The following is a 27,028-nucleotide window of genomic DNA, read 5'->3' as shown; positions in this document are numbered from 1 at the left end:
AAAAGGAAGAAGGAAAGGGTAGCTTCCCAGTGGAGAAACCTGACAAACACTCCCTCAGCCAGGTGATCCAGATTGACACCGAAACCTATCATCAGTCATGTTGATATTCTCTGCCCTTGGTTATTTGTGATGAGAAGGGTACCTTACCGCTGCGTCTTCCTCCCCAAAACATATTAACCTCACTGTAACCACGAGGGAAAACCATCAGACAAGTCCCACGTTCTGCACAATAGCTGACCAGTGCCCTCCAAACCGCAAGATCTTCAGAAACAAGCAAAGTCTGAGAAACTGTCACAGCCAAGTGGAGTCTAAAGAGAGAGGACTACATGTGGTGGCGGGATCCCAGATGGGATCCTGGATCAGAAAGGGGGTGTTAAAAAAAAAAGAAAAAAAAAAAAACTGGAGTTCCTGTCGTGGCGCAGTGGTTAACGAATCTGACTAGGAACCATGAGGTTGCGGGTTCGGTCCCTGCCCTTGCTCCGTGGGTTAACGATCCGGCGTTGCTGTGAGCTGTGGTGTAGGTTGCAGACGCGGCTCGGATCCCGAGTTGCTGTGGCTCTGGCGTAGACTGGTGGCTACGGCTCCGATTAGACCCCTAGCCTGGGAATCTCCATATGCCGCGGAAGTGGCCCAAGAAATAGCAAAAAATAAAAGGGGGGGGGGAATGTTAGGTAAAAACTAAGGAAATCTGCATCAGGTAGGGAGTTGAGTTAACTTTTAAACCTGAGCAGGAAAGCTGGAGATAAAAGGAGGAGGCTGTGCAACCAAAAACGGAGAGGTTTGGACTTGTCCTGAAGAGAGACCAGCCACTGAAGAGCCACAGGTTAAGGAACTGGCACTGGTGATGACCGGAGGCAAGATGGGGAAAACTGCCAGGTCTCAGCTTATGGTAGAAGGAAATGGGGAGGAAGGAAACTAGTTTCAAGAAATAGTTGAAAGGTAGATGAGAGAAGCCTTTGAGAAGCAACAAAGAGCAAATCACTTCGGCATCATAGAGTTCCTATGAATGGAAATAGAACTGTTTCGGTATCTGGAGCAGCACCCAGCACACAGTAGGCAAACATTTAAGTCATAGCTATTTATTCTCAAAAGGATCAATTCTCAGTGGAGTTCTTGAGCTCCTAGCTTCGGTTCTAGATGCCCAGGGTGCAAAGATGAGCAATGATATGGTCCTGACCATCAAGAATCTTATTAAGACAGTTGGTTTGGAGTTCCCGTCGTGGCTCAGTGGTTAATGAATCTGACCAGGAACCATGAGGTTGCGGGTTCGGTCCCTGCCCTTGCTCAGTGGGTTGACGATCTGGCATTGCCCTGAGCTGTGGTGTAGGTTGCAGATGCGGCTCAGATCCCGCGTTGCTGTGGCTCTGGCGTAGGCCTGCGGCTACAGCTCCGATTCGACCCCTAGCCTGGGAAACTACATATGCCGCAGGAGCGGCCCAAGAAATGGCAAAAAAAAAAAAAAAAAAGAAAGAAAAAAAGACAGTTGGTTTGTTGGATACAGTGAGTTTATTCTGTGGCTTTTTTTTTTTTTTTTTTGGTTACATTTATTCCTAGGTATTTTATTCTTTTTGATGCCATTTTAAATGGGATTGTTTTAATTTCACTTTATTCTTTGGCTGTTTTTATTCCCCTAATCCCTACAGCTGCTGGCAACACACACACACACACACACACACACACACGCGCGCGCGCGCTCCCTTAACAAGTACGAGGCCTTTTAGCTCTCCTCACTTCTCATTTGTCAGCTGTCTTAGAGGAAACGTGCTCTGGCCACGCTGAAATGTTAACTTGGTGCTCCTTCTTGGGCCGTATCACATTCTGCACAGCATAAGGAGGGCTGCTGCTGGCCTGCCCAACCCACGCTAAGAGGGATAAGCCAGATATATTAGTGGGTGTGCTGATATTTCGATGGGATGCTTAGAGAGTTTTGCCTCTCTTCCCTTCTTTGAAATAATTCTTGGTGAGAAGATTGCCCAGTTGGATTTCAGTGGCCAACCCATGTTTATTTCTCTCCATCTTCATCTAGTCCACTCATCCCCATGACTTTATGCATGGTCTCAGAATCCTAGGAGTATTGTGGGTTTTTGGTTTTTTTGTTTGTTTGTTTTTTGGTAGCAATTTATTTACCCATTCTGCAGCATTCTTTCTAGTCCTTTCTTCCCTAGCACTCAGTTGCTCCAAATGCCTTAACTTTGTTGCTAATTGAGAACCATACTTTACTAATTGAGAACCATACTTTATAGTTGTAAGCGCAGTTTTAAAAAATGCAATGTTCAGATGTTTCAGAAAGATGATACAAACTGCAGACCAGAGCTGTGGTGCCAGAGTCTTATTTGCACATGTTCCTGGTAAGTGTCCAACCACAGCAGCTGCCCAGTGTTTTCACCGATCTCTCTAGAAGTACAGTAGCGAGTGCTCCTCTGCTGGCATATCCTCCACGTTACTTTCTTAGGAGAATTTTCTTTTTTTGTGTATTTTATTTTAGTCTTTTTAGGGCCACACTGGCAGCACGTAGAGGTTCCCAGGCTAGGGGTTGAATCAGAGCTACAGCTGCTGGCCTATACCACAGCCACAGCAACGCAGGATCCAGCTGCGTCTGCCACCCACACCAGAGCTCACGCAATGCTGGATCCTCAACCCACTGAGGGAGGCCAGGGATCGAACCCACAACCTCATGGATGCTAGTCGGGTTCGTTCACCGCTGAGCCATGACGGGAACTCCCCTCGTTTTTAATTCTAACACAGTTTACCTTCCCTTCTTGCAGAAACCTCATGTATGGTGTGGTGAAGCTGATGAAGATCGTGGGGCAGCTCTCGGATAAGTTTTACTATACAGACTGTCTCTTTTTTGGAGCCATCATCTCTGCCACTGACCCAGGTATTTGCCTCTTTGGTCTTGTCATTACGATAGTCCGTGATTTAAATTTTTTTTTTTTTGTCTTTTTGCCTTTTCTGGTGCCACTTCTGCGGCATATGGAGGTTCCCAGGCTGGGGGTCTAATGGGAGCTGTAGCTGCCAGCCTACACCAGGGCCACAGCCATGCAGGATCCGAGCCACATCTGCGACCTACACACCACAGCTCACAGCAACACCGAATCCTTAACCCACTGAGCAACGTTATTTAAATCTTAAAAAATTCAGAGAAAAAGGTTGTGACAGCAGAAGAGTGTAGTATTAACATGGAACCGTGGAGGAAGAGACCTGCATTTCCCTGTCATTACTGTTATTGTTGTTGTTGTTTAAAAGACCCACATAAAGTAAAATATACCATCTTAACCATTTTTAGGGGTCCAGTTCGGTACGTTAGGTATATTCATATTTTCGTGCAGCCAGTCTCCAGAACTTTTTCATCTTGCAAAGCCGAAACTCTCTTTAATGTGGGGGCATTAAACCATGCCCCACATCCCCCTTCCCGCAGTCCCAGGCAACCACCCTTCTACCTTCTGTCTGGGGCTTGGCTGCTGTAGGTACGTCGTGTAAGTGGAACCATGCAGTATTTGTCTTTTTGTATCTGGCTTCTTGCATTAGCGTATTGTCCTCAAGCTTCATCCAAGTGGTAGCACATGTCAGAAGGTCCTTCCTTTTGAATCGGAGCAATATCCCCTGGTAGGAATAGCCTGCATTTTGTGATCCGTCCTCCTGCCGGCGACCGCTTGAGTTGCTTCCACCTGTATAGCCCTTTTGCCTTTGATTTTAGAACGTCTGATTTGGTCCTGATTTTTACACTGAGACCGTCTTTTCTTCTCAGCGGTGTGCTTTTGCCTTCTTGTAGGAAACATGTCATTTGGTTTAAATCCTACCTTTGCTTCGTCGACATGCACACCAGTAACTGGAGCAAATGCAGTTTAATTCATAAAGTCCTTTTGTGTAGTGTCCCTGCACCCCGTGATGTGGCTGCTATTCATAAATCCCTTACTGTGTATTTTCCAAGTGTTAGTTGAGCCGGTTCTTAAAAGCAGAATCATTAGACACCTTTCCTCCCCTGCAGCTCCAACACAAACAAACCAAACAGCTCTCCTGTCCAGGTTGGAACCCTGTAATTAAACCACTTCGCGTAAAGCAGTTAACAGCGATTCTTTCCTCGAAATGTAAACTCTTGGGAGGACATGGTAGGGAAAGAAATGTATGGAGAAAGAGCTGATCTTGTTCTCCTAGTACAGATGGAAAGGTCTCTTCAATGTCTTTGATGCCTTCTAACATTCTGGGCAGTCATGATCTCTAAGATACTATGATTCCCAGCCCAGCCCCCCTTCACGGTACCTCTCGGGGGTCCGCTCGATCAGGGCTACCCAGTAGACCTTTCTGTGGTGATGCAAATATTCCATAATCTACCCAGTCCCGTATGGTAGCCAGTAGCCGTGGTGTGGCTGTGGAGCCCTTGAAATATGGGGTAGTGGGAACCAAAGAACGGAATGTTGAAGTATTTTGTGTTAAATGATGTCAGTTTAATTAGCTCCTTATGGCTAGTCATGACCACATTCAGTAGCACAGCTCTAGACACCTGTGTGGCAACTGTGTGACAACTGTGTGACAACTGTGTAGACAACATGGAAAACTCTTGATGTTCCAAAACCCACTGATGTCTCGTACCCCCATATTTTCTGACACACGTGAAGTCAATGGATACCAAAGACTTGGCTGGTGGAAGCCCCCTGGTTTGTGAAAAGAATGTGGGATATGGAGTTGCAGCTGGTGGTTTGAGTTCTTGCCCTGCCAGTAGGATCTCCCGTGCATCAGTTTCCTGACAGTGTTTCGGAATTTGGGAGCCATGTGGTCAGAGAGTAATGCTCTAGGTGCCCCACCCAGGCAGTCTTTTGCTTAGTCTTTTTTTTTTGTTTGTCTTTGTCGTTTGTCTTTTTAGGGCTGCCCCTGCAGCATATGGACGTTCCCAGGCCAGGGGTCGAATCGGAGCTGTAGCCACCGGCCTCCACCACAGCCACAGCAACACGGGATCCGAGCCACATCTGCGACCTACACCCCAGCTCACAGCAGCAGAGCTGGATCCTTAACCCACTGAGCGAGGCCAGGGATCAAACCCACATCCTCATGGATACTAGCCGGGTTTGTTAACCACTGAGCCATGACGGGAACTCCTGCTGAGTCTTTGAGACCAAGTTCACATGCACCACTCGCCTGGTTACTCTTCCTTTATGCCTGCACTTTTGACACAGCCCTTGAGTCCAGGCCGTTTTGTACACAGTAATACCGGGCGCTTTGTACCAAGTGTTTGCAAGTGCTAGGTACTCTTTAGTACACAGATGAAGCGTTTAGGAAAGGTTAGTTGAATGAACCAATTCAGGGTCTTGATTTTTCCTTTTTCCTCTTTCTGCTCTTCATTGATTTTGTTTTCCCCCACTGCTTTGTTTTTGTTTTTGGCTGTGCCTGCAGCATGCAAACATTCCCAGGCCAGGGATCAAACCAGTGCCTCAGCTACTGCAGTGACAATACCTGCCTCTTAACCTGCTGAGCCACCAGGGAACTCTTCCCACTGCTTTTCGATCCCTGTGCCAGCAGTCTTCAGTCAGTGAATTGTAATTTCTCAGGCCATGTCCATTTGGAAACAGCTCTTGTGACCCTGTTCTCTCTGATTCCAAGGGCCCAGCTGTTGAGGGTGGGGGGAGCAGTCTGTTTCTTCTTTGCCTTTAGAAGCCACTTACCCAGTCTGTCATCCCCTGCCTGCTGCCCCCACCCCCACTCAAAATCTTCTTCTGCTTATCAGCACCCACATTCCTCATCGTGGTTGGGCACAGGCTTGCTCAGGTGGTGGGCAGAGAAAATAAGAAAGGGAAATTCAGAATAGCCAGATGCAGACCAGTGCAAAGTGCTTGTTATCATTATTAATTCTGCAAGCTAGCATTTATTATCATAGATAAATAGGTTAACCGTGCAGTATTTTTCACTACTGGTACAGGAGTATTTTAGGAAAACTGTTTAAAAGTCACAGTGGGAGGTCCCGTAATGGCTCAGCGGAAACGAATCCACTAGCATCCATGTGGACGCAGGTTCGATCCCTGGCCTCGCTCCGTGGGTTAAGGACCCAGTGTTGCTGCGGCTGTAGCGTAGGTCAGTGGCTCCAGATCCAATGTGACCTCTAGCCCTGGAACCTCCATATGCCGCACGTGCAGCCCTAAAAAAAATAAAAATTAAAAAAAAAATAAAAGTCACAGTGCCTGGGAGTTCCCGTTGTGGCTCAGGAATAAGGATATGGTTCGATCCCTGGCCTCGCTCAGTGGGTTGGGGATCTGGTGTGGTGGTGAGCCGTGGTGTAGGTCACAGACGCGGCTGAGATCCCACGTTGCTCCAATTTGCCCCCCAGCCTGAGAATTTCCATATGCCGCAGGTGTGGCCCTAAAAAGCAAGCAAACAAACAGACAAACGAACGATTGAATGAATGGATGTCACAATGGCTTTTGGGAATCACGTAGCCCAAGCTGTCACTTTACCAAGTCTCTGGGCTCTGCCATGCACTACGTTCTCATGGCCAGTTGGTGGCTACACTGGATGCTGTTGTTTGCCCCTCTGGATTTACTCACCACCCTTCTGCACCCTCCTAGTACCGGGAGGCTGACGTGTATGCGAGTTTTCAGAGCTTCCTTTGCCTTCCTCTTTCCCACTGGATTTGCTCCCAGCAGAGCACCAGTGGGAGACTGGAAGGAGGGGAGACATGCAAGGGCCCTGTGGGGCTGGCTGTGTCCCTGGATCCAAGGTCACGGCTCCGTGGGCGACCCTCGCCCGTTCTGGCAGTCACTCCTTCCCTGGACCCTTTGGGCCCAGGGATGGTGTAAGAACTCGCTTTGATCGGCCGTAAGTACTGCCCTCTCCCTTGGGGCTTCCCTCCCCACGCTTCTATAAATAACCACGTTATAAACAGTCCTCACATTGCTCATCTGTTTCCTGCCAAGACCCTCACTGCTACGGCCTGGGACCTGCGTCTCCGGGGCTGCCAGGCCTGTGCTCTGTTTGTTGCGATTAGCTTCCACCAGCCTTGAGTCCCTGAGTGACTGAGAACAGCAGAGGCCACTGGTACCAACCCCCAGTGACCGTATTGCATGAGCAACAGACAAAACCCCTCTTGAGTTTGACCACTGAGATTGGGGAGAAATGTGATACGACAGCAGAAAGCAGCCTGTCGTCTCCTCTCTAAATTGGGGGGCATGATACTACTACCCACCCAGGGCTTTTAATGAGGACTAGACGAGATCGTGAAATGTTTAGCCTAGTGCCAGGTTCATGGTAAGACCTTGTCGTTATTATCATTGTCAAATTTTCTGCAACATCGGGTGAAAAACAAAACAATTCTTATGTCACATGATGACAACATAGAGTGAACGTTTAGTATTAGTTGAGGTTCTTCAAAGAAGCCGGAACATATAGGAGACTCCGTGTGTGTGTGTGTGTGTGTGTGCACATATGCGTGGTGCAGAGCAGGAGTGGGGGAGAGAGAGAGGTTGATTGATGATAAGGAGTTGGCTCGTGCAATTACGGAGGCTAAGAAGTCCCGAGATGTGCAGTCCACAGGCTGAAGACCCAGGAGAGCCAGTGCCGTGGTTGGGGGCTGGCTTCAAAGACAGGCAGAGAAAGGCAATTTGAAAGCGAATGCTCCCTTCCTCTGCCTTTTTGTTCTAGGGAAACCTTCCTCAGCGCACGGATTCAAGTGTTACTCTCACCCAGAAACACACACACATACACACACACACACACACCCAGAACCATGTGGAGTCAAATATCTGTGTACCCGCTCAGTCAAGGTGACACAGACATTTAACTGTCATGGGCTTTATGTGAGGAGCCACACACATGGTTATGTGATAAATAATCCAGGAAATTGGGACTAGTTTTAGCCTCCTCCTTAAAGATTTCTCCTGGTGTGTAATTTTTTTTTTTATCTTTACCGCCGTGTATTCGATCATTCCCTCACTGAGTGATGGTCATTCTCATGGCTGCCTTTTTTTTTTTTTTTTTTTTTTTGTCCGTACCAAAAAATATAATATACCTTAATAAACTGATCATGTGGGGAATGGCACTTCTGTTGTATAACTTCATAAACTTTTTAAGAGTGGAGATAAGAGATTGACCTTATGTCTTTTTTTTTTTTTTTTTTTTTTTTTTTGGTCTTTTTAGGGCCACACCCGAGGCATATGAAAGTTCCCAGGCTAGGGATCAAATCGGAGCTTCAGCTGCTGGCCTACACCACAGCCACAGCAACGTCAGACCTGAGCTGTGTCTGTGACCTACACCACAGCTCCGGGCAATGCCAGATCCTTAACCCACTGAGCGACACCAGGGATCGAACCTGCATCCTCATGGATGCTAGTTGGGTTCGTTACTGCTGAGCCATGACGGGAGCTCCTGACCTTGTGTCTTGTGTTAGGAAGATGACATGTCTGTCCTTTAGGAAATTTGCCTCCTGCCAATGCCCCTCAGGATGGCTGGCTGGCATCTGAATGCTTAGAGTAGTGGTTTCATTGTCTAGGTTTGTAATTAGCTGGAGCAGCCTCCTGATACAGCTGACATTTTTCACATTCAAATCATTCTTTGTTTTCTCTCAACAAGTGAATTAAACTTTTTGAAAAGGAAGCTGTGATGTGGATAGTTTGAGAATCTCCCTTCATCCCTGACAAACACAGAGACATCAGGACAGCCAAAGAGAAAAACACAGAAACTCAACTATGTGACAGAGTGTCGCCACGAATCCCCTAATAACAACTAGTGGGGTCACACTACCAGTAGCAGTGAGAGTTGGGGAATAAGAACAGCAGCTGTGCTGGGGGAGGCCGGGCGGGGGGGCGGGGGTGGGGGCTGCGGATCATTTTGATCATCAGGGAACCCAGAAATTCCCCACAAGTATTCACACACTGAAAAGGAGAGCCCCCCCCTGGGATGAAGAATTTAATGGGCATATCAGATAATAATAGTTCATACTATGAGGAGGCCTAACAGGCTTCAATTTGCCAGCGAGGGCAAGGAGACGGGAGGAGGTATGAGGCTGCTGGAGTGATCTGGTCCCTCCGAAAATCCCATGCGACGATCTCGCTGTAAAGACAGAGCCGCTGCCAAAAATGAGCTGTTAGGACCACAGACCTTGATGGTCAGGGCATTAAAGGAGAAAGAAAGCTCAGATACTCACGGTGGAGGAGCCCAGAGGAAGCCCATCTCAGCATGGGAGAGGTGGCTGCACTCTGAGGCCGTATTTTTAATACTTCAACATAGAACCAGAAGAGGGAGCTCTAGAGCCATGAGATCAGGAAAGCTCTTCTGGGCTTTCTACCCCAACCCACTTCACTTACGATGAGCAGCCGAAATGGACTGAGGTTGAACTTCGTGTAAATGTAAGAAAAGATAGGGATAACGCATCTGAATAATAGAGTTACAGATAATGAAGTCATACCCGAAGAAGAGGGTCGCAAAGCAGATGAAACTTGATTAATATTCCAAAAGAAGCTAAAGGAAATGGGGGGGGGGAACCCAAGTAAAAGAGATGATAGTATTACCTGCTGTAGAGCACAAGCAATTATATCTCTAATCACTTGTGATGGAACGTGATGAAGGATAATGCGAGAAAAAGAATGTGTGTGTGTGTGACTGGATCACTTTGCTGTACAATAGAAATTGACAGAACATTGTAAATCAACCATAATAAAAAATTTAAAAAAACAAAAAAAAATAAAATCGAGGAGTTCCTGCTGTGGCACATCGGGATGGGTGGCATCTCTGGAGAGCTGTGATGCATGTTCGATCCCTGGCCCAGCACAGCGAGTTAAGGATCCGGCATTGCTGCAGCTGCAGCGTAGATGGAAACTGCAATTTGGGTCTGCTCTCTGGACTAGGAACTCTATTTGCAACAGGGTGGCCAAAAAAGAAAAAAAAACAATTTTTTTTAATGGGTAAAACCGAAATGATAGCGTCAAGGGATATACACTGAGTGGTCAAACTATAGGGAAATGCAAGGAAATGATTATAAAATCAGGTTACTGGTTACTTTTAGGGGCTTGAGATTGGGACAGAACGTATTCGGAGTGGGAGGGCTTCTCAGAGGGGTTGGCACAGTTCCGTTTCTTAGATTGGATATGATGGCTAAAAGAATGGTTGACTTACGGTACTGCTAAATATTTGTTTGGCTTTATTTTCTAGTCAGATGAGTTAGTAATGCTTTTGGCTGTAAATAACAGAAAAATCTGGCTAATACCAGCTTAAACAGATAGCTGTTTATCTTGGCTAAGGGCCGGACGCTGGCGCCTCGGCTCCCACTGTAATCAGGCATCCAGGCACTTGGTCTTTCTGGTGCATCCCCCTTGGGTTTCAGACACACCTTAGCTGCCCCAGGGAGGCCCGTTGACTGCACCGCATCCAGTCTCCACCTGCTTCCAGGCAGGAAGCGGCGGCACTCATAGCAGGCGAAGCTGGGGAACTGAGTTGAGTGTTTCAAGTGCTTGTGGCAGAAACTAACAAAGCAGAAGGTAGTCGGGTGTGAGTGTGGAGAGAGAACCCTGCCTGTGTGTATATATCTAGAGCAGGGGTTCTTAACTGGGTTTGAGTTCGAGCCCCCACCCCCCCGTAGACATTTGGCAACATCTGGAGACATTTTTGGATGTCTTGAGGAGAGTGTGCAGGGCTCTTGGTATCTTGTGGGTAGAGGCCAGGGATGCTGCTAAACTATCTTAAAATGCACAGGACAGGAGTTCCTGTTGCGGCTTAATGGGTTCCCAACGTGGTGTCCCTGAGGATGCAGGTTCGACCCCTGGCCTCACTCAGTAGGGTAAGGATCTGGCGTTGCTGCAGCCTGCAGTGTAGGTTGCAGATGTGGCTCTGATCCAGTGTTGCGGTGGCTGTGGCATAGCCCCAGTGGCCGCTCTGATTCGACCCTTAGCCTGGGAACTTCTGTATGTTGCGGGTGCAGTCATTTTAAAAAAGCAAAAAAAAAAAAAAAATATGTACATATACACACAGTACACAGGACAGCCCCCACAATAGAGTTGTTACCTGGCCCTGAGTGTCAGTGGGACCAAAGTTGAGAAACTCCAAAACCATTTCAGGGGTTCCATAAAGTCATAACTCATTTAATAATAGTAGCGGAGTTCCTGCTGTGGCTCAGTGAGAATGAACCCGACTAGCATCCATGAGGATGTGGGTTTGATCCCTTGTCTCATTCAGTGGGTTAAGGATCTGGCATGGCTGTGAGCTGTGGTGTAGGTTCGCAGACGTGGCTCGGATCCCGAGTGGCTGTGGCTGTGGCTGTGGCTGGCAGCTGGAGCTCTGATTCGACCCCTAGCCTGAGAATTTCCCTATGCCGTGAGTGTGGCCCTAAAAAGGCAAACAATAATAGTAGTAGTATATTATTTGCTTTTTACTTTCGTTCTTTCACAAGTGTACAGTCAATGGCGTTTTCCAGGGTCTGCATAATGTGTGATATGGACTCTCTGTTGATCAGATGCACAGATATGAGAACCATCTATCTTCCATTACTGCAGATGTTACAGAGATTTGAAAAAATATAAAACAATGGCTCTCTTCTTGCTCTTTTTTTGGGGGGGATATAATTATTTTTTCATTAAAAACATGTTAACATATAATGGGTTTGCTTGTCATTTAAATGAATAAATATGTACTTTTTGGGTTTTAATCAATACAGACCAGGGTTGATAGCTATAGTCTACAGAATTAAAGCTCTTTGGGGGCCTCAAAATTTTTAAGGGTGTAAAGGAGTCCTGAGATCAGTATGAGATCTGCTGGTCTGGAGAAGAGCTGATTTTTTTTTTCTTGTCTTTTTTTTTTTTTTGCTATTTCTTTGGGCCGCTCCCGCGGCATATGGAGGTTCCCAGGCTAGGGGTCGAATCGGAGCTGTAGCCGCCAGCCTACGCCAGAGCCACAGCAATGCAGGATCCGAGCTGCGTCTGCAACCTACATCACAGCTCACGGCAACGCCGGATCGTTAACCCACTGAGCAAGGCCAGGGACCAAACCCGCAACCTCATGGTTCCTAGTCGGATTCGTTAACCACTGCGCCACGATGGGAACTCCGAGAAGAGCTGATTTTGAAATGACTACAAAATGTGAAAACTGGGAGAAATGTAATTATGTGTAGTCTGTCACAAACGAAGACTTTTCATTATTTCCCAAACCTCTAGTAAAAAAGCCTTTTCTGTGCCCCAACCCTATGCTGGCATCCAGGAGCACAGTGACTAGTATGATAGCATTTCTGCCTTCAATGAGATTTCAGCCCACCAGTAGAGCCAAGTCACATTGATTGTGATTTTTTTTTTTTTTTTTTTTTTTTTGGTGGCACCCGCAGCATGTGGAAGTTCCTGGGCCAGGGATCAAACCTGCACCACAGCAGCTACCTGAGCCACTGCAGTGATAAGGCCAGATCCTTAATCTGCTGCACGAGAAAGGCAGTCTGATTGTGGGTGTTTTTTGGTTTGTTTGTTTGCTTGCTTTTTAGGGCCACACTCATGGCATACGGACGTTTCCAGGCAAGGGGTCGAATCAGAGCTACAGCTGCCAGCCTATGCCACAGCCACAGCCACGCAGGATCGGAACCGCCTCTGCAACCTACACCACAGCTCACGGCAACGCCAGATCCTTAACCCACTGAGCAAGGCCAGGGATTGAACCCGCCTCCTCAGGGATCCTAGTCGGGCTTCTTAACCACTGAGCCACGACGGGAACTCCTGTGATTATTTTTTAAGTTTTGCAGTTGAGGCGTCTTCAAAGTGTGATGAGATTACACCGGAAAGCGCAGCATTATTAAAACCAAGCATCATATCACTTCTCGTTCTGATTAAGATTGTCATTTTTTCATCTCTGCCATAGACCACTGGTCTTTGACTCCCTGCCTGCATCATCCTATCCCGCTAGAGATAAGAATTGCTTCCCTAAATTTGTCATCAGTGGCTTAAAGGCAGAAACTGCAACTAATTTATATGCTTTGGGCCCATGTTTTTTAGTGACCGTACTGGCGATATTTAATGAACTGCATGCGGACGTGGACCTCTATGCACTTCTGTTTGGAGAAAGCGTCCTCAATGATGCTGTCGCCATTGTTTTGTCCTCGTAAGTAACGGTGTTTCCGCCTGGGACGAGAAACTCTGGCTTCCTGAACGCTCTGGGCTAAATTCAGAGGCCCAGCTTAAACGTGTTAAACATTGAATTAGGCGTTTTTCCAAATGAGGTTTATCCACTCGGTGGATGTGGCTGCGTGGCTGTGGCCAGTCAGCAGCAGTGGGAATGCCGCTACCAGCATAGCATGGTGGCTGCAGAGGAAATTCAAGGAATGCACCGTGGGGAGGGCTCTGCAGAGTGTATAGATCACTGTGTTTGTCCAGACTTTTATGTAACCACGGTGTAAAACCAGCCTGGTGTTTTTTTGTTGTTGTTTTTTTGTTATTTCCCCCAACACAATTCTTTTTTCCCACTGTACAGCATGGGAACCCAGTTACACATACACGTATACATGATGTTTTTCTCCCATTGTCGTGCTCCGTTGTAAGTATCTGGACATAGTTCTCAGTGCTATAACCCAAATGTCCATCGACAGATGATTGGATCGGGAAGATGGAGTATATATACACAATGGAATACTACACAGCCATAAAAAAGAACGAAATAATGCCATGTGCAGCAACACGGATGGAACTAGAGACTCTCATCCTGAGTTCAGTCAGTCAGAAAGAGAAAGACAAATACCATAGGATATCACCCAGTGTTTTTTTTTAACTCTTTTTTTTTCCCTTCAGGTCTATCGTTGCCTACCAGCCAGCGGGGCTCAACACTCATGCCTTTGATGCTGCTGCCTTTTTTAAGTCAGTTGGCATTTTTCTAGGTATATTTAGCGGCTCTTTTACCATGGGAGCTGTGACTGGAGTTGTGACTGCTCTAATATCCTTTTCTTAGTGTCTGTCCTGGGCCTCAGTATGATGAGGTGGCACGAGACCTGTGAAAAGCAAGTTCTCAATGTGCCCTTTCAGAAGTGAATCTTCCATTGATTGTTCCACTGGGGGCTGGGGGGCTCTGGAAGTGTCACCCTTTGGGGAAACCTGATAGTCGACGGGAGCTAGGAGCTAAGAGGTTGAGAAAATGTTGGCAAGTGTATGTCTCAGCTTAGCTCTGTCTTCATCTTTGGGTTTTCTCTCCTTCCAATGAACCAGTTGGAGATAGGAGCTTGCAGGGAGCATGAATGGGGGGGGGGCGTGGGGTGAGAAGAGAGGAGAAGGCTGGGAATGAGGAAGCAGCTTTCAGGAGGTTGGGAGGAAAGCTGGGAAGTACTTTAGCCCCAGCCTTGCTGCTGGTTTCCACTGCTGTGGGCCATACGGGGCCATCATGGCCATAACTAGCCAAGGACCATCTGTGAGAATGACAGCAAAGTGGCCTTCCTTAAGGCAAGAACTGTACAATAGTGACTTAAAAACCAGCCAACCAACATAGAAGCAAAATGTAGAATGAGCAGGGAACCCTTCCCCAGATGTGCTGAGTCCATCATATCTTCTTGCAGTGGCATTTAGTTCACCTGTATCCCACACAGGTGCAATGGGAGCCACATTTCAGCCTGCAGTCAATATATAAAATACTACCAAAAGTTATAAAATTATTAATGAGATTTTATTCATTCAGTTCTTGTGCTAAATCATTGAACTATGGCGTAAGTTTGGCTCTTACAGTACATCTCCATTCAGACTAGCCACGTTTTAAGTGCTGAGTAGCCACATGAGGCTAGTGGCTACCATACTGGACTGTGTAGATTTAGATTGCTTTCTTGCTTTTCTTTCTTTCTTTTTTTGGAGAGAATTAGTTTTTTAATTTTTTTTTTTTGTCTCTTCTAGGGCGCACCCGTGACATATGGAGGTTCCCAGGCTAAGGATCTTATCGGAGCTGTAGCCACTGGCCTACGCCACAGCCACAGCAACGCAGGATCTGAGCCATGTCTGCGACCTACACCACAGCTCACGGCAATGCCGGATCCTCAAGCCACTGAGAGAGGTCAGGGATCGAACCTGCAACCTCATGGTTCCTAGTCGGCTTTGTTTCTGCTGCGCCAAGACGGGAACTCCTTAATTCTTTTTAATTATAGTTGATTTGCAATGTTCTGTCAGTTTCTGCTGTATAGATTGCTTTCTTCATAAAGGCCCTTTTGATGCCCTGGGAACTTAGATTGCTCAGTGAAACCACTCATGAGATGATTCTAAGCTGGCCCACCATGGAATGGCAGTATTAGGAGGGGACTCTCTGATCCCAGAAGGTGACACCAGCACCCCGGAGTTGCCCCTGGAGTCTCGCACACTTCATTCTCACGCACTCACTAGGCACCTGCTATGGACTCAGGCCTTAATGGCCCACAGAGGTCAGAGTCTCCCCACCTCATCTTCCCAGGCCTGCCTGAGGTGCTCCCAGCACTGCCAGAACTAACCTGCCCGCCACACCTCGGGCCTTGACTGTGTCTCGCAGAAATGTGGGCATTGCAAGGAGCACAGAGAGCCCTTTCTAGTTTCTTTGGAAAGCTTAATTTTTAAAACCAGCCTTACCCAGATAAAATTCACATCCCATACAGTTCACCCATTTGAAGTGTACAGTTCAATGGTTTGTGGTTTTATTACATGATTGGTTTTTTTCTAAATTGCAGTAAAACGCATATAACATAAAAATGCTGTTTTAACCATTTTAAGCGATCAGTTCAGTGGCATTAGGTATATCCACAGTGTTGATACACTGGGCTGGATGCCTCCAATGTGCAAGGGTCCATCCCCCTAATCCCATAACCCTTTTCACCATCCCCAACAGAAACCGTGTGCCCACTAAACAGCATCCCCCCTCCTCCCTCCTCTACCCGCCTTTGGGAACGTCTCTTCTACTGGGAAGCTTCATTTTCTTTTCTTTTTTTTTTTTTTGTCTTTTTGCCATTTCTTGGGCCACTCCCACGGCATATGGAGGTTCCCAGGCCAGGGGTCCAATCGGAGCTGTCGCTGCCGGCCGACGCCAGAGCCACAGCAATGCGGGATCTGAGCCGCATCTGCAACCTACACCCCAGCTCCTGGCAATGCTGGATCCTTCACCCACGGAGCAAGGCCAGGGATCGAACCTGCCACCTCCTGGTTTCTAGTCGGATTCGTTAACCACTGCACCATGACGGGAACTCCAAAGCTTCATTTTGTTTATTGTAAAAACCAAGCAGCAACGTTGGGGCCCCAAAAGAAGCGTTAGGAGCAAAGGACCGCCCTTAGGGAGCAGTCCTGGGCTGATAGAGCGTGGTTCTCGGTGACCTGGATGCTTGTGGCTGGAGATGGCTCCTTGACAGGCGGACGTGACCAAGTTCACCAAGCTGCACTGCTTCCCCCTGCTGGAGACGGCGCTCTTCTTCCTGATGTCCTGGAGCACGTTCCTCTTGGCGGAAGCCTGTGGGTTTACAGGTAGGTTTGGGGTTTCGGCTGGGTTTTCCCTGTCCTTGGACCACCCTTTCCTTCACTGCGGTGGGGGCTGAGGAAGGTCGAGGGGAGGGAAGAATTCTTAAGTAGCTGCTCCCCGGAGTTGATAAACTGCTCACGGAGGGTCCATATGGAGGATTGCTGAGCAAGGCTGGTTTCTGTCTTGTGAATAATTTAGTTTGCAATTTATAAAAATCATTTCGTTTCCAAACCCGCGTCTTTTTTTTTTCTTTCTTTTTTTTTTTTTTTTAAAGGAAGTTCCCTGGGCCAGAGATCGAATCTGAGCTGCAGCTGCAACCTATGCCATAGCTGCAGCAGTGCTGGGCTGGGGATCGAACCCACACCTCCGCAGCAACCCCAGCCCCTGCAGAGATAACATTGAATCCTTAACCCGTGGTGTCCCAGTGGGACCTCCTTCCAAAGCTGCATTTTTTTTTTTTTGTCTTTTTGCCTTTTCTGGGGCCTCTCCCGAGGCATGTGGAGGTTCCCAGGCTAGGGGTCGAATTGGAGCTGTAGCCACCGGCCTATGCCAGAGCCACAGCAACGCCAGATCTGAGCCGCATCTGCAACCTACACCCCAGCTCACGGCAACGCTGGATCCCCCAACCCACTGAGCCAGTCCAGGGATCGAACCCGCAACCTCATGGTTCCTAGTCGGAGTCGTTAACCACTGAGCCACAACAGGAACTCCAAAGCTGCATCTTTTTTACAGGATAAACTTTATTGTTTCAAATTCAGTTACATCTTCGAGTCCTCATCCTGACTCTAAGTAGATGCTTAGCTGCAAAGTTAATGACTACGTTAACCCCTTATTAGTATCCTCCTCTGGATTACTACCGTGATTTACAAACAGCAATAACAAGCACAATATGTGTCCTTTTAAATGTAATACCTTAAATCTACTCAGATGAGTGTGATTACGAGATTTCCTTATTTTGTTTCTGGTATGTTTAATCATTGCCTGTCAATACTATGTTTTTATGGTGCCAGTTTCCTAGATTATTATGTGTGAGTGATGGTATGGTTTTAATTCCTCACATTCTCTCATTAAAAAAAAAAAACTAATCACTAGATTTTTCCACTAGAAAACTCAAGTACAGTTACTATACATACTCCGGGTAATTAGCAAGTCCTTTTATCATCTTTTTAAACTATTGCAGAATATCTTTATAATGCCCCACTTCCTTTAAAACTTGACTATAATCTATAAATATATAGGTCAAGTCCCAGGTGTGTTCATTGCCTTGCAAAGCAAAATTGTCACCGTTAACCTGAAATCTAGATTCGGGGCTTGGATAAATGGACTAGTCCTCTGGATCCATTTCCTATGAAGCCCTTGGACCATGCACAATATTTAAAGCATTGGTTTGAAATTAAATTCATTCATTCAATGAACAGAGAGGATTACGACAAAGGTGTGGGATGGGCGAACACTTAAGAGTCTCTTTGAGGGACTGGATGCTACATGCCACGTAGAGATGGTCAATTCCTTAGGAGTTGAGAAGAGAGGAGCAGATACCCTTAAAACTGGAGCAAGGTGCGCGGGGGCGGAGGGGGGGGGAAGAGTTCCCATCATGGCGCAGTGGTTAACAAATCCGACTAGGAACCATGAGGTTGTGGGTTCGATCCCTGGCCTCGCTCAGTGGGTTAAGGATCCAGCATTGCCGTGAGCTGTGGTGTAGGTCGAAGATGTGGCTTGGATCTGGTGTGGCTGTGGCATAGGCTGGAGGGTACAGCTCCGATTGGACCCCTAGCCTGGGAACCTCCATGTGCCGCGGGAGGCAGCCCTAGAAAAGGCGAAAAGACAAAAAAAAAAAAAAAGTGAGAAAACTGGAGCAAGGGAGGGAAATCAGGGGCCTTGGCTTTGAAGGAGAACCGGGTTGGGAGCAGGAAAGGTTGATAGGAGACGTGGAGGCAGGGGGAGTTTTCAGTCATAGGAAACGTTGAAAACCTTTGAGGAAGTTGGGTATGCTGGCCTTGTCTACCTTTTTGTTTTTTGGGGGTATTTTTTTTTTCTGCTTCATTTTTCCCCCACCCCATTGATTTTTTTTTTCCTTTTCTTTACCTCTCGCCAGGGGTTGTGGCTGTCCTCTTCTGTGGCATCACACAAGCTCATTACACCTACAACAATCTGTCGGTGGAATCAAGAAGTCGAACAAAGCAGGTGAGCGAGAGCCCTGTGTTCTCACAGGTGACCTGCGAATACAAGGGAGGGACTGGGGGGATTTACGGCTTCCTCTTCCCTCTCTGCACAGCTCTTTGAGGTGTTACACTTCCTGGCCGAGAACTTCATCTTCTCCTACATGGGCCTGGCGCTGTTTACCTTCCAGAAGCACGTCTTCAGCCCCGTTTTCATCATCGGAGCTTTCGTATCCTTTTTAGGGGGTGGGGGGGGTTCCACTATTTTCTACATGGAAACACGACCACTGCTGGGGAAGCGATAACAACAGTAATTTCTGGTTTGGGCAGAGAGGTGGCAGAGCCAGCGCTTGTTCGTGGTGGTTTTATGATGAGAAAAAGAAGTGGTCAGTGTATAAAGCTAAATATATCTGGAGTTCCCATCGTGGCTCAGCAGAAATGCATCTGACTAGCATCCATGAGGATGCAGGTTCGATCCCTGGCCCAGCACAGTGGGTTAAGGATCCAGAGTTGCTGTGAGCTGTGGTGTAGGTCGCAGACACGGCTCGGATCTGGCGTGGCTGTGGCTGTGGCATAGGCTGGCAGCTGTAGCTCCAATTCAACCCTTAGCCTGGGAACTTCCATATGCCGCGGGTGAGGTCCTAAAAAAAGACCCAAAAAAGGTAAATATATTTTATTTCAAGGACTAGTTTTGATGCTAGGGTTGCCCTTTCTGCATTTTCTGTGTAAGATGGCCTTTCTGTTACACTGGTGATGGACAAGGTGTCATTTGTTTTCTTCAGCACCCTTCCTACCAGGTCTACAAATCGGCAACCTGTATCAGTCCCCCAAATTGTTTTTTTCTCATTGCCGCATGAATCCCAATCCAGGAGGTTCCCCTTTTGTATGACCTGCAGGTTCTGTTACTCTCGCCGCAGGGCAGCCCGCAGTGGTGAACACGCTTTCACTTAACCTTCCCCACAATAGAAAAGACCCTTTTTTTTTTTTTTTTATTGCCGCAAAGAAAGAAAAAGGAGAGGAAGCGAAGATAAGATGGAAAAATACTTGGCTCCGTGATTTAGTCCCATTGTGAGCACAGTTTTTGGAAGAGACGCATGGTTTGGAGGGTTTGCGCCTCTCAAGGGGCGAAACGCATGCCCAGCAGTGCCCTGACACCTGAGCGCTCTGCTCGCTTGGCCTCAGATCTTGTTGTTTTCATTCAGCTGAACTCTTTGGGTCTTGGAACTATTGCAGTTCAGCTCAGCCTGGATTTCCAGTTCTGAACAGGAGTCCATGATGGCTGGTTGTTGCCTTTTGCCTTTTCTGAGGCCTCCTGGGTATTTTGGGATGGGCCCCCCCCCCCCAAAAGGAGCATTTGGGAGCCCCCACCGTGGTGCTCAGGTCGCTGTGGAGGTGCAGGTTTGGTCCTCAGCCCAGCACAGTGGGTTATAAGGATCTGATATTGTTGCAGCGGTGGTGTGGGTTGCAGTGTGGCTCAGATTTAATCCCTGGACCAGGAACTTTCATATGCTGTGGGTGCAGCCATTTAAAAAAAAAAAAAAAAGATTTTTCTCCGGGCTTTTCATGTATTGTACAGAAATCACGGATACTCACCAAGCAGCTAGATAGAGAGCAATGGTGGCCAAAGGCCATGCCCAAACCCCGCCAGTGTTATCTGCTTCCACTGGGCCTTTTTTTTTTTATATTGGCATGCTCAACAGACGAAGCGCTCCGGATCTGGGAGACCAGTGTTTGTATTCTTAAGAGAGACCTTGCACGTCACTTTTATTGATATTCTTAGCACAGCATCCTGTGAGAGAGCGCGCGCTGCCCGTGTTTACAGCCGAGGCCCTCGTCCAAGGCTGAGCTGTGCCGGGGCTTCTGTGCAGCCCGAGGCCACTTCTCCTTGAGGGCTTCTGCATGGCTTCTAGGATAGCATGTTAGAAGTGCGAACCATTTCCTTCTGTTCAAAATAAAACAACAGCCGGAAAAACAGCGAGCGCCACAAAAAGGAGACAAACATTATTTGATCCCGGAGGAGGCAGAAGAGAGCCCCGCCCTCGCTTCTGTCTGCAGCAGCTGCAGCTCCGGCAGCTGGTGCCTCGCTGCAACGGAAGCTCCCCGGTCCTCTGGTTCCCACAGCAGTTTGCCTCTGTGATCACCAGGGCCGTGTGCATCCCTCTCTCGGGCTCTTGTCTGAACTCAGCCAGTGACAGAGGAGCGGTTTCCCTGCATTCTTTGGTTTGCACAGTAAGAGTTCCTCTTGCACGCTCCTCCTCTCCCACCTCTTACACCCCCACCCCACCCCCGAGACCCGCCAGCCACAGAGGCAGGGAACTGGCCCCAGCTTGATCTTTGCGAGGAATCTGAATGTGGCTTCGTGGTGCGAACCCTCAAAGTTGCCCCACCTCTTATTTGTAGGATCTTCCTGGTCATTCCGACCCCTGATGTTTACCTCTAACCGGCGCTTAGGAGCTTACCCAGCCAACGTTCAATTACAGTTTGATTCTGGGGTTAGTTCTTCTCTTCTTGCGATTATCTTTTTCCTTCCAATAGAACCCAACACACCCTTTTCCTTCTTTCTTTCTTTCTTTTCTTTTTCTTTTTTTTTTTTTTTTTTTGGCTGCCCTGTGGCATAGGGAGCTCCGGGGCTAGGGATCAGATCTGAGCCGCAACCCCAAACTAAGCTGCAGCCACGGCAATGCCAGATCCTTAACCCACAGTGCTGGGCCGGTGTTGCCAAGACGCTGCTAATCCAGTAGCGCCACAGTGGGTGCTCCGTTTGGCTTCTCTGAACGCCCCACCCCAGCCATGGGACCTTAGCTTCTTTCTGGACTCATTTTTAGACGGCCTGGAGACTGGGTCCACATCCGTGTAATCAAATCAAGAAGTTACACCAGTGCGTTTAACAGGCTAGAAATTACATCTGTGAGCCTGGAGGTTGGGAAGGTTGGCCCGTCGAAGCCCGCTTGCTGCTGAGACTTTGTTTGGAGGGAAATTAGCCAGCCTGCCTTCTCTGTGCAAGGTGTCACGGCAAGCCTAGAATCCTCTGCTCAGTCCGAGGTTGTTGAAAGTGCCATCCTGGAAACATGTTGGGCCCTTAACCTCCCCCCGACGGTCAGGTGGCCATCTTCCTGGGCAGAGCTGCCCACATATACCCGCTCTCCTTCTTCCTCAACCTGGGCAGACGGCATAAGATCGGCTGGAATTTCCAACACATGATGATGTTTGCAGGTAAAAAAATAAAACAAATAAATACATGTACATATCATGAGTTGTATGCAGCAGGCCGTGCCAGTGTAATTAAAGTATAATTGATAAGGTTCATAAAAAGATAGAAATTCAAGCGTCTGGTTCTCTTTATCTCCTGTAGTGCTGAGTAGACAGACTTTGCTAAAAGGAGCTAATATTGATTGTGCAAACCACACTACCAACTGTGAACATTTTCCCCTCCTGAAATAGCTGCAGCTTTATCTTATCTCGACTGCCCAAGGGCCCTGGAGGTATGCAACTATTTATAGTGCTTGATGGAGTTCCCATTGTGGCGCAGCCCAAAACGAATCCAACTAGGAACCATGAGGTTGTGGGTTCGATCCCTGGCCTCCCGCAGTGGGTCGAGGATCCGGCATTGCCCTGAGCTGTGGTGTAGGTCCCAGATGTGGCTCGGATCCTGTGTTGCTGTGGCTGTGGCATAGGGCAGCAGCTGCAGCTCTGATTCGACCCCTAGCCTGGGACTCTCCATATGCCATGGGTGCAGCCCTAAAAGGCAAAAAAAAAAAAAAAAAAAAAAAGTGCCTGATTGCTTTTCTAGTAGGGGTGTTCATAACCCTTATTCTTTCAGAAGGGCTTCAGACCTAAACTTAGGTCTTGAGTGGGAAAGAACACAGGCCAAGTTATGCCTCCCATCTTCAGCATCCTCTCATCAAATAATAAAATTAAAATAATTAGGTGAGGGCCTCCTAGCTGTAACTTTCTATGGAGTAAAAGAAAGAACGTATACTCCCACTAGCAAGCCGGACCCCAAACACGGAGTCCGTGGTCCCATGAGGCTAACAGCTGTGTGATAGTTCTGCTTGGTTTACGCGGTCTCCCCGAGGCTTCCTCTTCACTATGAAGCTGAGAAGTGCAGAGAAGCCCCTGAGGGGACAAAGGACAATAAAGAAATGCGGGGAAGTAAAGAGAGAGCGAAGGGCATGAGTAGATGGCGCAGTGAGAGCGGTAAGCGTCAGACTTCGTGGACGAGACCCGAGTCAGAGCATCTCTGCAGAGGAGAGGGTGGACCTCGTGGGGCAAAGGAAGGGAGAGGGGCTGTGCAAGGGGCAACGTGAGCAGCGGCCCTTTACTGCCACCCAGGAGTTCTTGGAGGCCACAGAGAGTCACACTGAGATCACACGGGCAGGCGCCTCTCGGCAAAGCAGCGGCTTTGTCTACTCCTGGCATCCGCACTCAAGGCCACAGGCTGCCCTCTCGCTCTCCTTTCACTCTGACACCCTCTGCTTGGGCATCCTCTTCATATAAGCCACACTTCTAGATTGTGGAGGATACAGAAGCCAGCCGCCTTCAAGGAGCAGCTGGGAAACAGTGGAGGTTTCTGAGGGAGGGCAGCGACAGGCTAGATCCTCCCTCGCTAGTAGAAAAGTGCCCGTGGAAAAGAGAAAGATGAATTGGAGATAACTCAGTCACCTAGATCCATTTAAAGTGTGTTCCCTAGCTTCTGTACTGCAAAACTGAGAAGCACCCAGCCCTGTTTAAAGATAGCTCCTATCAAAACTCTTTTTTTTTTTTTTGGCTTTTTAGGGCCGCACCCATGGCATATGGAGGTTCCTAGGCTAGGGGTCAAATCGGAGCTGCAGCTGCTGGTCTACACCACAGCCACAGCAATGCGGGATCCGAGCCGCGTCTGCAACCTACACCCCACCCCAGCTCACGGCAATGCCGGATCCTTAACCCACTGCGGGAGGCCAGGGATTGAACCCGCAACCTCATGGTTTCTAGTCGGATTCGTTAACTGTTGCGCTGCAACAGGAACTCTTCAAAACTCTTTTCTGCGAGGAGAAATCTGGTTCTCAAAAGGAACTCCTTCTTCAAGGCTGTGAAAGAGTTACTCGAGGTTTCACTTTTCATATTGCTTACAGTGTTTACCTAATAAAGAAAAATGAAAAAAAATGGAGCACATGTTGTCTCTCTCTGACTCTCAGGGCAGGTTTTCTTCTTTGAGACAACGTCCATTTAAAGTTTTAAATATTGGAGTTCCCATCGTGGCGCAACGGAAGCGAACCCGACTAGGATCCATGAGGACATGGGTTCAAAACAGAAAAAAAATTTTTTTAAAAATATTAAATAGTGAAATAGCTGGCTGTAGGGTGATCTAGATGTGTGTCCATCTTTCCCTACGACAGGTCAATAGAGAACGTTAACTTTGCTCTGTTTTTTTAATGTAACTTTTATTGAGTCACCTTTTTTTTTTTTTTTTTTTTTTGTCTTTTTAGAGCTGCACCCGTGGCCTATGGACATTCCTAGGCTAGGGGTCGAATTGGAGCTGTAGCTGCCGGCCACAGCCACAGCCATAGCCATGTGGCATCCAAGCCCCATCTTCAACCGATGTCATAGCTCACGGCATCACCAGATCCTGAACCCACTGAGTGAGGCGAGGGCTCGAACCTGTGTCCTCATGGATCCTAGTTGGGTTCATTACCACTGAGCCACTACAGGAACTCCTGAGCCACTGTTCTTTAGTGAATTATAGTGAAGTTCTTAGATCAATGAAATTGTGAAATTATTGGAAAAGGTGGGAAAATACACAAATAGATATAATTTTTCATTCTCATAATACCCAAGGTAAATAGGAATTCATTCTAATTAGCCGTTAAAGGCCTCGGATTCACTCTTTACTGTAGAACAAATTATGAGCATGGTATGGGGAAGGAAGGCAAGAGCTTAGAAAGGTCAACTCTAAAACATGCAAATGTGGGGCCTTAATCTTAACACCCGTTAGTGTGTTAAGATCAAGCGGCAGCAAACTACAGCCCCTGGGCCAGACTTGCTGGCTGCCTGTTTTCATCTACCTCACAGCTAAGAATGGCATTTACAGATGACTCTCTTACCATCTATTTAGTGACTAATGTTGAAACCCAATTAACTGAGATATCCCACCCTCCAAAGAATTCCATTCTTTTCATTAGTAGACCTGGATTCCAACAAATTGAACTCACTATTATACTTAATATAATTACTTGTTATAGCTGTATGACAAGATTATACTGTGATGCTTATACATGATGCTTGTAGTACTTATTATACTCTGGGTTCCCGCCAGTAAAAGTGTGTGGAAATTTGTTTTCTCTCTTTTATGTTAGTACCTCAGTAATATCCTTGATTTTTCCTCTTGGTCTTCAAAGCCTCAAATGTTTAGTGTCTGACTCTTTACAGAAAAAGGGACGTAGATCAGCACATATTGTTACTTCTCTGCCCGGCTTTCCTGAGGAAATGCTGAACCACAAACACACGTTTGATATATTGATACCCAGTCCGTTTCTTCTTTTTCTTTTTTTTTTCTTAGCTTTTTAGAGCCACACCCACAGCATATAGAGTTTCCCAGGCTAAGGGTCGAATTGGAGCTGTAGCTGCCGGCCTACACCACAGCCACGTGGGATCTGAGCCGCATCTGCAACCTACACCACAGCTCACGGCCATGCCAGATCCTTAACCCCCTGAACCAGGCCAGGGATCGAACCCGCCACCTCTTGATTCTTAGTCGGATTCGTTTCCAGTGTGCCATGACGGGAGCTCCGCTTTTGATGCGTTTCTTTTTATTTCATGTTCCCAGCGGAAGGATCTCAGTCCTGAGCCAGGGTTAGCACTCTCACATGTGCCGTGGCAAGCCGAGCGGTGTTTCCCCCCCTGGCATCTGGGCATTTTGCAAGTGAAAATGGCGCACGGGAGGAAATCACATTCGTGCAACGTGCTTCTTTCAGAATAAAACAACTCAGGTCCCGAAGCCGAAGCGCTAACCGCTTCTTAGCTTCGAGCGGCGGCCGTGGATCTGAGGACACAGCGTCCTTTGTCCTTCTGACGGGAAGTCTTCCTCTTGGGTCCCCACAGGCCTCAGGGGAGCGATGGCCTTCGCGCTGGCCATCCGAGACACGGCGTCCTACGCGCGCCAGATGATGTTCACAACCACGCTTCTCATCGTCGTCTTCACCGTCTGGATCATTGGCGGAGGCACGACGCCCATGTTATCGTGGCTCAACATCAGGTCAGTTGGCAACCAAGGCCCCCTGTGCATCTAAGTACGTCCCTGGGCCCAGGCAGGGTTGTGCTACCTACAGCTTCGAGCCGCGGAAGCCTTTGACAGTTTCTTTGTATTTTGTTTGGGGAAGGATTAGCCATTAAAAAAAAAAAACACTGAAAGCAGCAGTTCCCATCGCAGCTCAGTGCAAACAAATCCAACTGGGATCCACGAGGATGCGGGTTGGATCCCTGGCCTCGCTCCGTGGCTTAAGGATGCAGCGTTGGCGGTGAGCTGCGGTGAGGGTCGCAGACGCGGCTCAGATTCCGCCTTGGTAGGCTGGCAGCTACAGCTCTGATGCGACCCCTAGGCTGGGAACCTCCGTATGCTGTGTGTGTAGCCCTCAAAGAAAAAAAGAGACCAAAAAAAAAAAAAAAAAAAGAACACAAATTCAGAGTATTGAATTTTCTACGGGGAAAACAGTGTCATTAAAATGTTTGTCAGAGAGTTCCCTGGTGGTGCAGGAAATGAAGGATCCGGTGTTGTCACTGCAGTGGCTTGGGTCACTGCTGTGGCATGGGTTCGATCCCTGCCTGGCCCAGGAACTTCTGCAGGCCACGGGTGGCCAAAAAAAAAAAAAAATGAGGATGAAAATACAAGGAATTAGAATTACCTGGACCTTGCTAGAGCCGTGACATTAGGGCAAGAATTCAAAAAGTCTTAAAACTGCAGGAGAGAGAGCCGACAATAGCTGCTGGCAGTGTCTGGCATTTCACATTTTTTTAAAATCAAACCTAAGGCCTTAAAAAATAAGCTCTCCTGCCAGAAATAAAGGGGAGGGAATTAGAGTTTTGTTTTAGGAGGAAACTGTATGTTGTGTTTCTTGTTGCTTGAGTGCACAGAAGAGGTGACATTTCCTGCATAAGCCTCATTTCTTGCAGCCTTGTGGACATCCCCCGCCTGTGGTTTTTGCAGCTGTGTCAGGACGGAGGAGGCGTTGACCTGAGTTTGATTTTTTTTTTTCCAAGAGCATTTGAATTCCCAAGTGTGCTTGTGGGAGTTCCCTGGTAGCTCAGTGGGTTTAGGATCCAGCCTTGCTGCAGCTATGGCACGGGTCACTTCTATGACTTGAGGTCCATACCTGGCCCAGGAACTTCCACATGCCACAGGATGGCCAAAAAAAAAAAAAAAAAAAAAAGCCTAGCAACAACAACATCAACAAAAACCAAACTGTGCTTGTGAGTTTTAGCACCTTACAGTAAAGTGGGCA

At 47.7% G+C, this 27,028-nt stretch overlaps 1 protein-coding gene across 4 annotated transcripts in view; it reads left to right on the top strand.

Moving 5' to 3' along the window:
• The window catches only part of SLC9A7 (solute carrier family 9 member A7), a 165,491-nt gene that overhangs the window by 97,239 nt on the left and 41,224 nt on the right, over positions 1 to 27,028 (top strand). For all 4 annotated transcript variants that reach the window (XM_021080388.2, XM_021080387.2, XM_085007796.1 and 1 more), the window contains exons 5-12: positions 2,766 to 2,878; positions 12,945 to 13,050; positions 13,734 to 13,875; positions 16,292 to 16,397; positions 18,488 to 18,576; positions 18,668 to 18,781; positions 21,653 to 21,764; positions 25,632 to 25,785. In XM_021080388.2, coding sequence (XP_020936047.1) covers positions 2,766 to 2,878; positions 12,945 to 13,050; positions 13,734 to 13,875; positions 16,292 to 16,397; positions 18,488 to 18,576; positions 18,668 to 18,781; positions 21,653 to 21,764; positions 25,632 to 25,785 — 936 coding nt within the window. The remainder of the gene's footprint in view (positions 1 to 2,765; positions 2,879 to 12,944; positions 13,051 to 13,733; positions 13,876 to 16,291; positions 16,398 to 18,487; positions 18,577 to 18,667; positions 18,782 to 21,652; positions 21,765 to 25,631; positions 25,786 to 27,028) is intronic.

This window comes from Sus scrofa, chromosome X (genome assembly GCF_054392235.1).
Source record: "Sus scrofa isolate SSC_HxYL_T2T_F1_AM1 chromosome X, Sscrofa_HxYL_maternal_Yorkshire_Landrace_v2.0, whole genome shotgun sequence".
Classification (NCBI taxonomy): Eukaryota; Metazoa; Chordata; class Mammalia; order Artiodactyla; family Suidae; genus Sus; species Sus scrofa.
The sequence above is the reverse complement of the archived record's forward strand: the minus strand, read 5'-3'. Positions and strand labels throughout refer to the sequence as shown.